This window comes from Calidris pugnax, unplaced genomic scaffold (genome assembly GCF_001431845.1).
Source record: "Calidris pugnax isolate Ruff unplaced genomic scaffold, ASM143184v1 scaffold167, whole genome shotgun sequence".
Lineage (NCBI taxonomy): Eukaryota > Metazoa > Chordata > Aves > Charadriiformes > Scolopacidae > Calidris > Calidris pugnax.
The window spans coordinates 1309084-1322974 of NW_015091045.1; the positions used below are offsets into that span (position 1 = coordinate 1309084).

Consider the following 13891-nt stretch of genomic DNA (forward strand, 5'->3'; position numbering starts at 1 on the left):
CCAAGCTTGAATGCTATGAATGGTGAAACAACTCCTCAAGCTCTCTGAGCTCACTCTGCTTGAGTGCTTTCTGCTTGGGCTGCTTTGGAAAAGTCTCATCTATTAATTAGGAAGAGGCTTTCCCATCTGCTCGGATTCCCCCTTCCTTCCTCAGGGAAGTGCCCTGATGGGACGTAGTCCTGCATCTGCTGGGAGACGCTTTGCCCCGATGGGTGAAATGACCTTGTCCCTCCCTGATGGGCTTCATGGCAGGGTGAGGAGAGGAGCAGCTGTGCACAGACCCCGGGGAGCTGAAATCATCAGTCTGACAAATCTGGGGTCTGAAGCAATCTGTAGGCTGGGAGCCCTTGGGACAGGCACATATCCACCCTGGACATGGGGTGCTGATCCTCGCTGCATTCCTTTGCAAGCTTTATCTGGGAATTTCTTGGCTTCCAGGCATTTGGGTGTGCAGCTGACCGGACTTTCCCAATGCACCACATTGACCTCAAGTGGTGGAGAAAATACATTCTCTGCCTGGAGGAGAAAATATTCACTGCTGCTGAGGAAAGCAGCCTTTCTGATGGAGTGGCCAAGTGTGTGTGGATGCCCATGTGTCCCAACACCGGCCAGAATCGGGGGTTCATGGAGAGGTATTTCTGATGTGTCCCTAAAATACCAGGTTGGACCATCACACCTGCGCAGGGAGCCTGAACACCAAGGGACATTGCCCTGTGTTGGGGACAACATGCCTAGATGAAGATGGGTATATCAATGTTGATAACAGTCCAGGGCAAGGGAGCTCTGCAGGGCTCAGCTCTCCACTTCCAGGGATGAGGATTTGCAATGCCTGCACCCCATGAGTCTGGTGAGCATCACCCCGGGTCTCTTTCCACCGCACTTCAGTGAGCAGAGATCTTTCAAGCTCAGTGCATGTGCCTCGGAGAGTGCTGGCACCCTGGCGGTATCACTGTCCAGCCAGGCATCCTCATTAAAAAGTGTGAGATAATAATAATGAAGGGACTGGTGACCTGAGAGAGGAGGAAAACCCACGCTGGGCTGCGTTTCAGAGGGGGGATGCTGCACACGGGCACAAGGCAGGACCCTGCCACGCATCCAGCCGATGCCCTGCTGAGCCAGGCGCCGGGGGACCGCTGGGGCTCGTGTTGTTGGCATGTGCCATTTCCCAGGGGTTATGCAGGCATTAACAAATTAAGTCTCACGGCCTCGCTGCAATTCTCATTAGCGTCATCCTAACAGCTCTCCATGTTAAATAGCCTCCAAACAAAGTTTGCAGTTTTGTAAATATCCCTCCCTAGGAATCGCTGCCTGAATCAGGCAGGGTTTAAACAGACCCCAAGGATGAGGGCTGGCGCTGAGCTCCACTTGCCAAGCAGCAGACAGAAGACAATTAGTTTCATCTCTACCTCTTGTTCCAAGTCCCCTCCCGGAGCTGGAAGCGGCTCTCACATGTGCCAGCCCCATCCCAAATTAATGAGTTACTCAGGGATGACAGGTCGGATGCCTGGAGGCACTGGAGATTTTGCAAAGCTGAAGCCTGACATGTTGTGCTCCCCTGTCCCAGGGTGAAGGGCACTGAGGCACACTAAATCCTGCTTGGACTCATGCTAATAAATCCCTACAGAGCAAAGCCTGATCCTTGCAGCAAGCAGCACCCACTGCTTGAGGGTGGCGGAGATTGCAGGGCACATCCATCAGGAAAGCCATGGCAGAAATTGTCCCCCCTCTCTGCCCTCTCCCTTGGGATCAGGGGGTTTCAGCAGTGGGTGGCAAAGGCCATGAGCTGGGCACAAGGAGGCTCTGGGACCCTGGGTCGTGTCACAGTCTGGTCTGGGCATCACAGAAAGTCCCTGTGGTGCTTGGCCAGTGCTTCTATGGGTCAGCGCCCACGGAGCTGGGCTCATGTTGCACCAGGGAAGAAGAAGATAAATGCCATTTATCACAGCCTAACATGGCCAAGGACAACCCCCTTGATGAGCAGAGTGAGGAAACCTTCAGGGAGCAAAGCACATGAGTGATGACCAGGTTGCTCATCTGCACTGTGCCCAGGACAGACACACGAGCAATTCCATTGCCACTGGCAGCCTTGCTTTCCCTCAGCTTTCTGCCTCTGCCTGGAGGTGCCCTGGGGATGCTCCTTGCAGGGCTGTGAGCCCTGGGCTCCGCCGATCGGCCAGGCACTGAATCAGCTGGTGCCAAGTTGTAATTTTTTAAGAAGGAGTTTTTAATGCTGCTGTTAATGGGAGCCATCTGTCAGCGCCGGGCTTCCACAGCCATCCGTCACCCTGATGGAGAGAGCTGCTCCGAGCAGCAGGGACCGGGGCAAGCTGGGCAACTGCTGGGTGCCTGCCCTGGTCTTCATTCAATCATGGGAAAATGAACTCTGCGGCATCCCTGAGCCGGGGAGGACTTTTCTCCTTGTCCCTGTGAGGTCCTCTCCCTCAGCCACCTTTCCGCTCTCAAAGCCCGTCACTGAACCAGACCTGTCACTGCCGAGGTGACATCCAAGTCACGTCTTGAATATAGGCTAAAAGCTGGTTTTGGCACAAACACATCGTGGGTCTGACCCGGTTGGATGCAAACCCACGTATGGGTGTTGAGCAGGAGTGAGAAGCCTATGAGCCTGCTGGTCTCATCCAGCTCAGATGAGCCAGCCCTGGCCGTGGACATGTCCCTAGAGGCTCCTCGTGTCTGGTGGCCTCCCAAAGTGCTCAACGGTGCACATCGAGGAGTGCTGGGGGATGGAGGGCAGCTGAACCCTGAGGACAGGTGACATAGTCCCTGCAGAAAGTCAATACCTCCAGTTGTCACCCGTGGGCAGGGGGGTGGACACAGGGGATAAAGGTCCTGGTGTCCCTGGGCACAGCAAAGAAAGGGCAGCATGGGAGCAGTGGTCAGGCAGATGTCTCTTTGCCCACCTCCCCCTTGAATCCAGCCCAACAGACATCTATTTTCTCTATTTTTAGCTCTCCTGAGCTCTGCATCTTCTATCTGCCTCAACTGTCACCCTCCAAAGAGGCTGCTGGAGCAGCCAGCACGGGGCTGGAACACAGCCTCAGCACACCCCACCTCCCCCCAAAAAGGAGCCGGGCAGCTGCAGATCAGCCCAGAGACACCCCTTTACCCCCTCTTCCAGCCACCCCTGCCACCGGGGTCCTGTGAGGATGGTGAGGGTGGGCTGGGGATGCAGGACACTCACCCGTGTGGTTGGTGACAGGCGTCAGGCTCTCGCAGTACTGCTCTTGGATGGAGGCTGCGACCGGGCTGTCCCAGAGGAGAAACGCCTGGGCAGGGAGAGAGCAGACCACAGGCAGGGTTATATATGCAATACACCACTTCCCCAGCCCCCCTTCCCTCCTTGGATGTGGCAGCGGGTGGCTCACATCTGAGCTTGTCCATGTCTCGGTGGATGCCACCCCCAAAATCTGTACAATGGACTCGTACCCATTTGCAGAATGGGTTTCCCCGCCCAAAGGAGCTGGGCTTCTCCAGCCTGGGGCTGTGAGATTGATGCTCTCTGCTCTGTTTCCTACCCACCGATCCTCTCCTGCCCCAAATATCCCCCTCGGCAAACCCTACTGCAGCCCTGCCCAACCCCTGCCAGGCCACGGAGCTTTTGCTATTTAGCAATTTAATCAACACTTTTAGTTTTAGCATCTTTGCATCCTGAGAGCAGACAGGGGAAACATGATGAGCCTGACACCACGCTCAGATTTTCAATACCTTATTAAAATCACAGCCTTGTAAGCTGTCAGTGGGAAGATGTTAATACACATCCTTAAGGAGATCTGATCCACAGTCAACTGAGTCCGGCTAAAGCCTTTTTTTTCAGGAGAAGGGCTTGTCTGCAAACACTGCCATTCCCATTGCATTGGGAAGCTTTGACCAGGATCTATCCCATCCCTTCTCCGGAGCAGCTCCTGGCTGGCTCTGCAGCTCTGCTGCTGGTGAAAACCATCGACTCTGTCTGCACGGGGAGCTATTTTGGAAAAAAAGCTACTACTGAATTATTGTGCCTTTGCAGGAGTTTGGGGAAACTACAACGGAGAAAGGCAATTGCAAGTGGAAAGCAGCAGAGGGATAACGCAGTGAGACCCAATGCTCACCAGGGAGGCAGATGGGGGAAGGAGGGGACCTGCTGTTTTGCAAAACGCACAGATTTCTACCAGAGCAGCTGCCCGCTTTCTCCTCTGGCTCCGAGATGGGTGACATGGTGACACGGGCTGATCCCCTGATCCCCTTGGAGGAAAGCTCGCTGCTGACTGACTGAACGGCAGAGCTGTGCACCGAAATACAAGCACATACAGATCCCCTGGGGGGCTCAAACCTAAGCCTGGAGGCAGGAAGGCTGCAGCCTCCTCTGCTTGCGAGGGAGCTCCCAGCTCTCAGAGTGGTGGGCTCAGACCCCAACCTGTGCTGAGCCAATACAATGAACAACCTCCACCTTCCCCTCCAGCCAGACTGGTCCCTGGTGCCTGATGGGCTTCCCAAGAGCCATTTACCCTCAAAACTGCTCTGGGTAGGGAGAAGATGGTCCTTCTCTTGCCCTTTAGCCATATAAACACTGGCTGCTCTTGCTGGCACGCTCAGCAATCCCCCGCGCCTTACCAAAGCATTAGCAGGATTTATTCAGACACGGAGACAAGCTCAGCACCCACTTGCTCTTTTCCAAACAACTATTTACTGCCTTGGAAAGCTGGTTTTGACAGCGAGAGAGATGTCAGGCAGACGTATAAATGGAGCTGAGAATAGCTTCCTTGTTATGACTGCTCCAGATGGCACAGGGGAGCCGGTAGCAGAACCCTGCCCCAAACACGGGCGCTTCATGGAGCTCCTATTGTGCTGGTCCTGCAGGAACCAGGCACCTCCTGGGTCTCTTTACTGAAAGCTGAGACCACCCAAACTCCAGACATGGGGAAAGCAAGGTGTAGCAGGGTCAGCTCCCCTCTGTGCCCATTGGACCTGGTGGCTCTTTGCACGAGTAGATGAGATTAAAGGTTTCCTCGAGGTGTAGTGGGGTCAGCTCCCCTCCGTGCTGGTGCCCACTGGACCTGGTGGCTCTTTGCATGAGTAGCTGAGACTAAAGGTTTCCTCCCAACAGGGGCCGGGAGGGTTTTCCTACCTGAACGGGCTCTCAAGTGTTAATTGGATGAGTTTCTCCTAATCGCAGCCTGCTCCAGCCTGGCAGTGCCCGTTCTCCTTCCAGACACAGGGAGAGGTCTTGGCACGGAGCAGCAACATGGACCAAGCTACATTTAGAGGGGGGAATGGATGGAGTGCAGTCCCTGGCACTTTGCAGGCTTTGTAAATGAGCTGAAACAGCTACGGAAGGAAGGAAGAAAGGAAAAAAGACGTTCCCCCCAAACACACCAAACCCTAACACCTTTTTTACCAGGCTCTGAGTCTCGTCTCACTGCGATGTGGCCGATGCTCTTGATAGAGGCAGAGGTTTTTTACCTGCTCCCTTCAGCCCCAGCTTGAGGAGAATAAGCTGGGGAAGGCAGCCTGCTCCAGCCTGGCAGTGCCCGTTCTCCTTCCAGACACAGGGAGAGGTCTTGGCACGGAGCAGCAACATGGACCAAGCTACATTTAGAGGGGGGAATGGATGGAGTGCAGTCCCTGGCACTTTGCAGGCTTTGTAAATGAGCTGAAACAGCTACGGAAGGAAGGAAGAAAGGAAAAAAGACGTTCCCCCCAAACACACCAAACCCTAACACCTTTTTTACCAGGCTCTGAGTCTCGTCTCACTGCGATGTGGCCGATGCTCTTGACAGAGGCAGAGGTTTTTTACCTGCTCCCTTCAGCCCCAGCTTGAGGAGAATAAGCTGGGGAAGGCGGCAGCTGTAGGTGGATTTGCACAAGCCAAAAGCATCCTCAGCTGGTACCCCGACGGTCGGGCTCTCATCTCTTTTGCCCTTTGCAGGTTACTTGGACCCCTCCCCAGGCTTTGCAGAGAGAACAGGTCAAAGCTCTGTCCTTGAAGAGCTTCGCCTCCCAGGGCATCGCTGCCGTAAGATGCCACATGGCACCCAGCAGGTCCCAGCCTGGCTGGGCTGGAGCCAAACACGCCTCAACAGCCCCGAAACGGCGGTGGGTCGTGCCCGGGCCAGAGAGGAGCCGTGTCCCTCTGCCCTCCTGGCCCTGCTTTGATTAGGTTATGGAAAAATCATGCTCTGCGGTGAAGGACACCTCCATGACCTCTCTCAGACTGCCAAAATCCCGGAGAGCTTCAGCTGAGCGTTCAGCTGGACGGGGAAAGAGAGCAATCTGCTTTTCTAGAAGCAGCCACTTCACACAGAGGTCCTGGCCAGCCCGGGGACTTACTCCCACGGGGATGATGGTTCTGCTGGGAGCTGCACGGGCCCCATGAGGCTCCACGCTGGCAGCAGCTTCTCCCCCATCAGGAGCTCCCAATGGCTCCACTACTGTTGCCTCCACATTCGCCCGGCTCCCTTCTAGGCTCTGCTAACATCTTTGATTTGCACACAGGGAGGCCCCACCACAGATGATGGTGGGACTGGGTTGACCTCACTCCTGCCTTTCACCCCCACATTCCCTGCAGAAGGACCAACCAACCCCTTCAGCCCTCGCTGCACGGCTCACACACCAAAACCTGAGGCTGCTCCAGTGTTTGCTGCATCCCCCACACCAGCTGTAGTCAGTGTCCCACTGCCCTCCAAGTCCCAGCAGGGAAACTGAGGCACAGAGTATCACAGAATCTTCTAGGTTGGAAGGGACCTTAAAGATCATCTTGTCCAACCGTCAACCTGACTGACAAAAATAGACACCCACACAACAAACAAGGAGCATCATCACTAAACCAGACCTCCCAGCACTACATCAACCCGTCTTTTAAACACCTCCAGGGATGGTGCCTCAACCACCTCCCTGGGCAGCCCATTCCAATGTCTGATAACCCTTTCAGTGAAAAAATTTTTCCTAATATCCAGCCTGAACCTCCCCTGGCACAACTTGAGGCCATTTCCTCTTGTCCTGTCGCCTGTGACTGGAGAAAAGAGACCGACCCCCACCTCTCTACACCCTCCTTTCAGGGAGTTGGAGAGAGCAATAAGGTCTCCCCTCAGTCTCCTCTTCTCCAGGCTGAACAACCCCAGTTCCCTCAGCCTCTCCTCATAAGACTTATTCTCCAGACCCCTCACCATCTTTGTCGCCCTTCTCTGGACCCGCTCCAGCACCTCAATGTCTTTTCTATGGTAGGGGGCCCAAAACTGGACACAGTACTCAAGGTGAAGTACCATTTACTCAGGCTGTGCTGCACCACATGGAGCTTGTTACTCCTTGCTGGACCCACCAGACGTGTCCTGCTGTGATGCCACTGGCTTTTTCGGAGCCATTCTTTGTGATGGACACAGGGTGGCAGGTCCCCTGGGCCAGGAGATGAGGCACAACGGGCTGGGACAGTGTCAGCTCCCGGGCATGAGGAGGCTGTGGGGGTCTCATTGCTGGTGTGGGTGTGAGCAGCAAAATCACACACACACACACACGGCGTCAGTCTCTGTGACCCGCCGCTGACCTAGCAGCAAAATCCAATTAATAACAATTAGGAATTAATGTCCCCCTGCAGTGCTTTCCCTCTCCAAAGCAATCCACAGATATTAATTAATATATTCACATCCGAGTCAAGCATCGCCCCCCCCTGCACCGTACTACCCAGGGACAGGCTTGTCCCCCCTCGATATCTCATTGCCTCAAACAAGATCGGATCTGCGTGGCAGGAAGGGCTGACAGCTCTGAGCAGTGAGATAGATGGCTCGTAGCCTAATTAGCAATTTAAGATGGGGCCTGGGTTTTCCACCGCCGAGAGGGCTGTAATTGGAGAGTGGAGTGATTAGCGGGACGAAGCAGTGGCTTTGCACAGAGCTGGAGAGGTCAGGGGGAGCAAGGGATGGTGATGGCCACCAAGACCTTCCTGGGAGGGTGGTCAACACCAGCCACCCTGGAGTCATCCCTGCTGTAGGGACCTTTTTCACCCATCACTTCTGCTCACCGGCTTGGCTGGGCTCGCTGCCTCCTGAGACACTTGATGGGCAAGAAGAAAAACCTCCTGGGACACACGGAGCGGGGAAGGGCTGAGCACAGTCTCTGCCCTGGACCTTCACTGGGGTTCCCCGGGGCATCAGGCTGGGATTGAGCCTGCTCTTGGCCCTGAGCCTGCAGAAAAAGGTGCCAGACTCCGGGTGTTAAATACAGGGAATGTTAAAAGAGCTGGATGCCAACCTCGGATGGCAGAGCAACATCCGCGGTGCTTGAAGGGAGGGCACGGAGCAGCACATCTTGCCAACATCCCAACCATAGGGTGGAGGTGGCTCTGAAAAGCCTGACCAAAAGAGCTGCCCCTTCCAATGGGCTTGGAGGTGGCCAGGGCACCTCCAGCCTCTGCTGCCCAGCCCTCCCTGTCCTCTGCCTTCGCTCTTCTGGGTGCATCCCTTTGCCCTTGTCTCCTTTGACTTCCAGACATTGTCTTCTGTAGCTGGGGAGCTTCTCACCACCTCCACCTTGAGGGCTTTCACCTGGATAACTCCCACCCCCAGCCCAAGCCACGAATGAGACCCCCAGGGCCACGAGTGAGACCCTCAGGGAGCATCTTGCCCATGAAGGATTCTCCCTACAACCCCCTACCTTAACCCTGAGCTCGGGGTTCCTCTGAGACCCCCGTTTCACTGACAACCCCCCCTCCTGGTGCTCCTCCACTTGCTTTTCTGCAAAGCCACATCAGAAGCCCTGCTCGCATCGAGGCATCAAGGCAAAGCGCAGGCAGCGGAACGAGGCTCAAAGCAAGAACCACGGGGGGATTTTCTGTGGCTGATGTTACTCAGGGGGGAAGAGCAGGCAGCGAGAACGCCTCCATCTGGCATTAAAATCTGTGAATTTATGAATTTAGCCATATTAGAGGGCCAACCCCTGTCGTGCGCTGACAGGGGCTTTGGTGTGAGTATTTATTCTGTTTGGAGTCGCTCTGTGAGCGTGCTGGATGCAGATCCTAACAAAAGAATATCAATCAGGGCTAACCGAATGCCCTGTAAAACCTGATTTATGAGCAATTAAAGGTTTTTTTCTGGATTAAGCTCTGGTCTCTCTCACTTGCCATGAATAATTCTGACTTATCTATCAAAAGGGGCATGGATTTTTGGGGATAGGTGGAAAAAAGAGAATAATTGCATTCGGATGTTGGAAGCTGAAGGCACAGACATGCTGGGGAAGGGGACGCTGTGAATCAAAGTGGCTCCTATGGCATCCAATTTTTTTGCCAGAGCAAAGGCTGCTGAAGAAGAGTTGGAGCGATGGACACAAGCACAGGGGAGGGCTGTTTTACCAAAGTGGTTGTATTAAACTCTCCTGCAGATTGTACATACGGGGACCCGTGTGTATTCACAAATATTTTCATTTTGGGGTTGGAGATTTGTTTTCCCCAGCTGCCTCCCAAGCCCCACATCTTGGCTACACCAAGCTCCCTCCTTCACCCACCACCTTTTTAGGGTGATACTTTGGGATGAACATCTCCCATTTAATTCACCTTTAATTTTCCTCCAGTTTATCTGCATTCACAGCTAGGGAAGCCTTGCCCACACCAAAGCTGCGTCTGCCATTGCCTTTCCAGGGCAAATAGTACAGGATTTCAGGGTGGAAGAGGGACTATGATCTGCAAAAGACCATCACCCTCTGCCCTCTGCCATCTGAACGGAGGCGATTGCTTCTGGGTGGGTGACTCATTGATAAAGCAGGACACTGCAGAGAAGGAGGGTCTCTTCTATTAGCTCAAAATATGGTTAGGGAAAAAAAAGAAAAACAACAGATGGGCCTCTGGGAATGTTATGCCATCTTCAGAAAAAGCCACCCGCTCATGAGTGACAGCTCTCAAGCGTTGGACAACGGCTCCTGGGCTCGGTTCGTTGAGGGAACCCCATGCTAATGATTTGTGCTTTCCTTTGGGTCCAAATACTGTTCTCCAAGATAAAACCGTGGACGCAACCTCTCTAAATGCTGCAGACTGGGACCTCAGCTCGAGCTTGTCGCTCACAACAAACTTCTGGGCCAGCCCTGCGCAGGATTTCTGGTGAGCAGAGCTGTATTTCAGGGCAGGGCTGAGCCGGCTGTGTAGGCTATTCTCATCGTATTTCTATATATTCATCCTATGGCGAGAGAGCAGCTATTCTGGGAACAGGCTGTGCCATTTCCATTCACTTCTTCACTAGGAGATGCGAAACCACCCGGATGATTTCATACACACTGAATCAACTCTGGCTTTTAAGGAAAGCGAGGACTGGAAGAGATCCCCAGGGTCAGCGTGTCCTGCTACTGCAGCTCCGTGTCTTACGCAAGGGTTTGAGCAGCGAAGGGGCAAGGGGCTGGTTTTTGGGCTTATTGCTGCTGGAGCCGATTGAGGGCGAGAGGAAACCACCCCACCCCCAGCATCAAACCCTGGGTTGTTTTGGTTTTTTTTTTTCAGAAAATGCATTTGCAAACAGTTTTATCAGCCCCAGAAATGTCATCAGTTCCTGACAAAGCTGCAGGTGAACTGTTTCTTTTCAACCACTTGTTTAGTTTGTTGAAATACCTTGCAGGGTGCCAGAGAACGTTTTGCAGCAAGTTTGGCTGCTGATCTGTCTGTCCGACCACCCCAAGGGATGTCTACCCAGCAAAGCAAGGTGGGCAAATGGATGCTGAACTGGAGCTGCTGGCCAGATGCTTGGGGAACACCTTAACGGTGGCACCCCAGGGACCTGCAGGCTTCAAAACCTGCCCGAGCAGGGGAGATTCTCCCCTGGTGAGGTCTATTTTGGAGGTAGATGGAGGCAGGTCTGTGCTGGACGCTGCTGTGGGTGCTCCCGGCTGTAGAGACATACTTGAGGCTGGACTTTCATTGTCTTTTAGCCTGCCCTGTCCTCAGGAGAGTGTTGGGATTGTGCTGGACCACAGTCTGATTTTTAAATGCATATATTTATAAGAAAAAATAGATAGTTTGATTGCAAAAGGGTGTTTTGTAGATTAGGTATTTCTTTTTGGAGCTGGTTGGGAGAGATTTCTCTTTGCTTGGGCTGATTATCATGACCCCCTCACGGTTCCAGACCCACCACGGGAGTGGTTTTGCTCTCAAAGTGGAAGGTTTTTGAGCATTTGGCCCTCCATCCTCAGAAGGAGACCACCCTTGAGGGACATGTCGGGGTGGCGAGGGAAACTCCCGAGCCTGAGGAGGTTTAGCAGAGGATGGGAGCTGTTGAGCTTTTTTTCTGATCACTTTTTGCTCACACAGTAGCTATTGGGAGGCATCATGGCTTTCCCCATCTCAGCCAACTCCGTGGCTTTGCCAAGGGCGTCCCCACATATTGTCCAGGGAGGACCTGGGCTGGGGGGAAGAGGTCCTGCCCTGTCTCACCTGCATTTCTTACATGGGAACAAAACCTGAACAGGGGAATATAACTGCAGAGGAGCTCTTATAAAACAGGATTAGGGGTGTGTAGTTATAGGAGAAAGCAGCTGCTCTGAAGGGGAGCTTTTAAAAGCGACACCAACTTGGCAAGGAGGTTACCGGGCGCACGTCAGCTCTTCTCATCCCTTAGGTGAGAACTTTCCTGTCCCAAAGGTGCAGTTAAATACTCCTCCCTGCTCCTACCTCCAGCGATGCAGGGTGAGGAACCAGCCCGCGGGGTAACGGTGCTAACGGGGAGGGCTGACCCTCCGCTTTTTCTGCCAGCTTAACTCTGCAGTCACAACTGGGCCACTGAGACAGCATTTTGAAGAGAGCTAGGCAAATTATTTATTTTTTTTTCCTTTTAACCCTCTTTGGCACAGGGCTTTGATTTAATCAGAGACCTGATCATTTTGTTTAACTGCCTACCTAGGTTTGTTCAAACACCGTTCAGGGTTTCAGTGGAAACCTTTTCCCCTCCTCGGTTCCCCAGGGTTTGCGATTTAAACGTGCTTTGGGCTGGGAACATTTCCTTTCTCGATGAGCCCTCCGGGAGGAGGAATATTGCTTCTGACAAAGCATTTGCATTTTGTGCAGAGCTGCAAAATTAGCAGTGGCTCCAGTTCCAGAGCAAGCAATTTAGAGAGGAAAGTCTTCTGCTTTGCGGGTGGGGGTGGGGGTGCGGGGGGGAAAGGAGAGGTTTCTTTAGAAAATCAATTTGGGTTACAATTAGGCATTGCACTTGTGTTGTCCCCATCCATCACATCCCCATAGTGGCCACCCCCTCCCAACAGCCTAAGGGAAACTGGTGGCAGCTGGTTTCACTGGGAGGTGTGAGGCAGGAGCTGCTGGGAGAGCTGGGCTGTGCTCAGGAGGACCTGGCTGCAAGTCCCCCCCATTTAATGATCCCTTCACAGACCCCAGCCCCCTCCTTATTAGTTTTTGGGTATCGTGAGCTTTTGCCAAGCCCCCATCCCTGGACTGGAGGAATTCTCCCGAGGGCCCTTTGTGTAGCGGTTTCTCCCTTTACTTTTCCCTTCCTTCAAAGAAACGGAAAAGTCATTGCGGAGGAAGCAAGCGGCACAGGGTGCGGAGGGGTGATGGGGAGGGAGGCAGAAAAGGACTTAGAAGCATCTTACCTGCAGGAGGAGGAGGAGGAGGAGGGCAGGACGTAGGCTGGGCACCATCCTTAACTCCCACTGCGCCCAGCTCTCCGGGGCATGGCTGGCAGCGGTCCCTGCTCCCGCTGGGCTCCTTCTGCCGTCGGGGATAAAATCCTCTGGGCTCCGTGCGAAGGAGCGTGTCGGGGTCCCGGCGGGGCTGCCCGGAGGCGGACAGGTCCCTGTCGCCCTCCCCTTTGCTCAGCGACTCGTTCCTGCCTTTTATAACCTCCCTCGCAGCCGGTCCTCCGGCTTCCCACCTTCCAGCTCGCCTGGCGATGGGCTACATCCCTCCTCGCCAGCCTCCCACTCCCCCCTTCTCTCCCTCCTCCTCTTCCTCCTCCCCTTTTCCTTCCTCCACCTCCCTACTGCCTTCCAACTCTATTTTAATTTTTTTATTTTTTTTTTTTTCCTTTCTCCTTCCCAGCCTCAGCATCTTTAGCAGCAGAAACTTCCCACCGGTCCAGGGAATCCTCCACAGCTCCCCCTGGACCAGTCTCTCCCCTCTCTGCCCCCCACACTCCCATTTTGTGGGCTCTCCTGCGGAGGGTGTGGGGTCCCCTGGGTCTGTGCAAAGGGCTTGGGGCTGCAATTTGTGGGAGGGTTTATATATTCGGGGATTTGGCTTCAAGGCTCTGGCAGAGGGACTGGGGGAAGGGGAGGCTTCTCTTCCTCCTGCCACCCTTTGCAGCCCCTTTGCAAACTGGCTGGAGAACACAGAAGGTGGTGAGCCCCCCCTTCCCCTTCCCATAGGGATCCCAAAGGGCTACAGACATTCCTTGGGAGGGAGATGCTCCTGGGACAAGAAGGGGATGTGGAGCAGGTGGATGTAGGATAGACAGTAAATTTAGATTAGATATTAGGAAGAACAACTTTGGTGTGAGGGTGGTGAGAGCCTGGCCCAGGTTGCCCAGAGAAGCTGTGGCTGCCCCATCCCTGGAGGGGTTCAAGGGCAGGTTGGAGGGGGCTTGGAGCAACCTGGTGTGGTGGGAGGTGTCCCTGCCAAGGGCAGGGGGTGGCACTGGATAACCTCAAAGGTTCCTTCCAACTCTAACCGTTTCGTGATGGGGTCCTTCCATGCTGTGATGGGGGCACTTGATCATAAAGGGGGGAAACTGAGTCACAGAGGAGGTTGGGGTGCTGCTGGGAGGGTGTTTTTTCTCACAGGGTGGGTGGTGGAAGGGACCGAGCTGCTGGGGCAGGAGCAAGGGGACTTGAAGTGACAGGAGGGGAAGACTGTCTGGGGGAACATGTGTCTGGGGGGTAGTGGAGGGGTGGGGAGCAGCAGTGGGTGGTGCACGGG

General features: G+C 54.2%; 1 protein-coding gene across 2 annotated transcripts in view; it reads right to left on the reverse strand.

Annotated features, from left to right (window-relative positions):
- The window catches only part of CRHR1 (corticotropin releasing hormone receptor 1), a 30178-nt gene extending 17282 nt beyond the window's left edge, over positions 1-12896 (reverse strand). Inside the window, exons 1-3 of one of the 2 annotated variants that reach the window (XM_014956465.1) lie at positions 12572-12896; positions 10743-10749; positions 3200-3284 (exon numbers count right to left, since the gene is read on the reverse strand). In XM_014956465.1, coding sequence (XP_014811951.1) covers positions 3200-3284; positions 10743-10749; positions 12572-12615 — 136 coding nt within the window. In that variant the 5' untranslated portion in view covers positions 12616-12896. Of the gene's footprint in view, positions 1-3199; positions 3285-10742; positions 10750-12567 lie in introns of both variants that reach the window. The other variant, XM_014956467.1, reaches the window with a different exon arrangement.
- Positions 12897-13891: the final 995 nt, after the last annotated feature.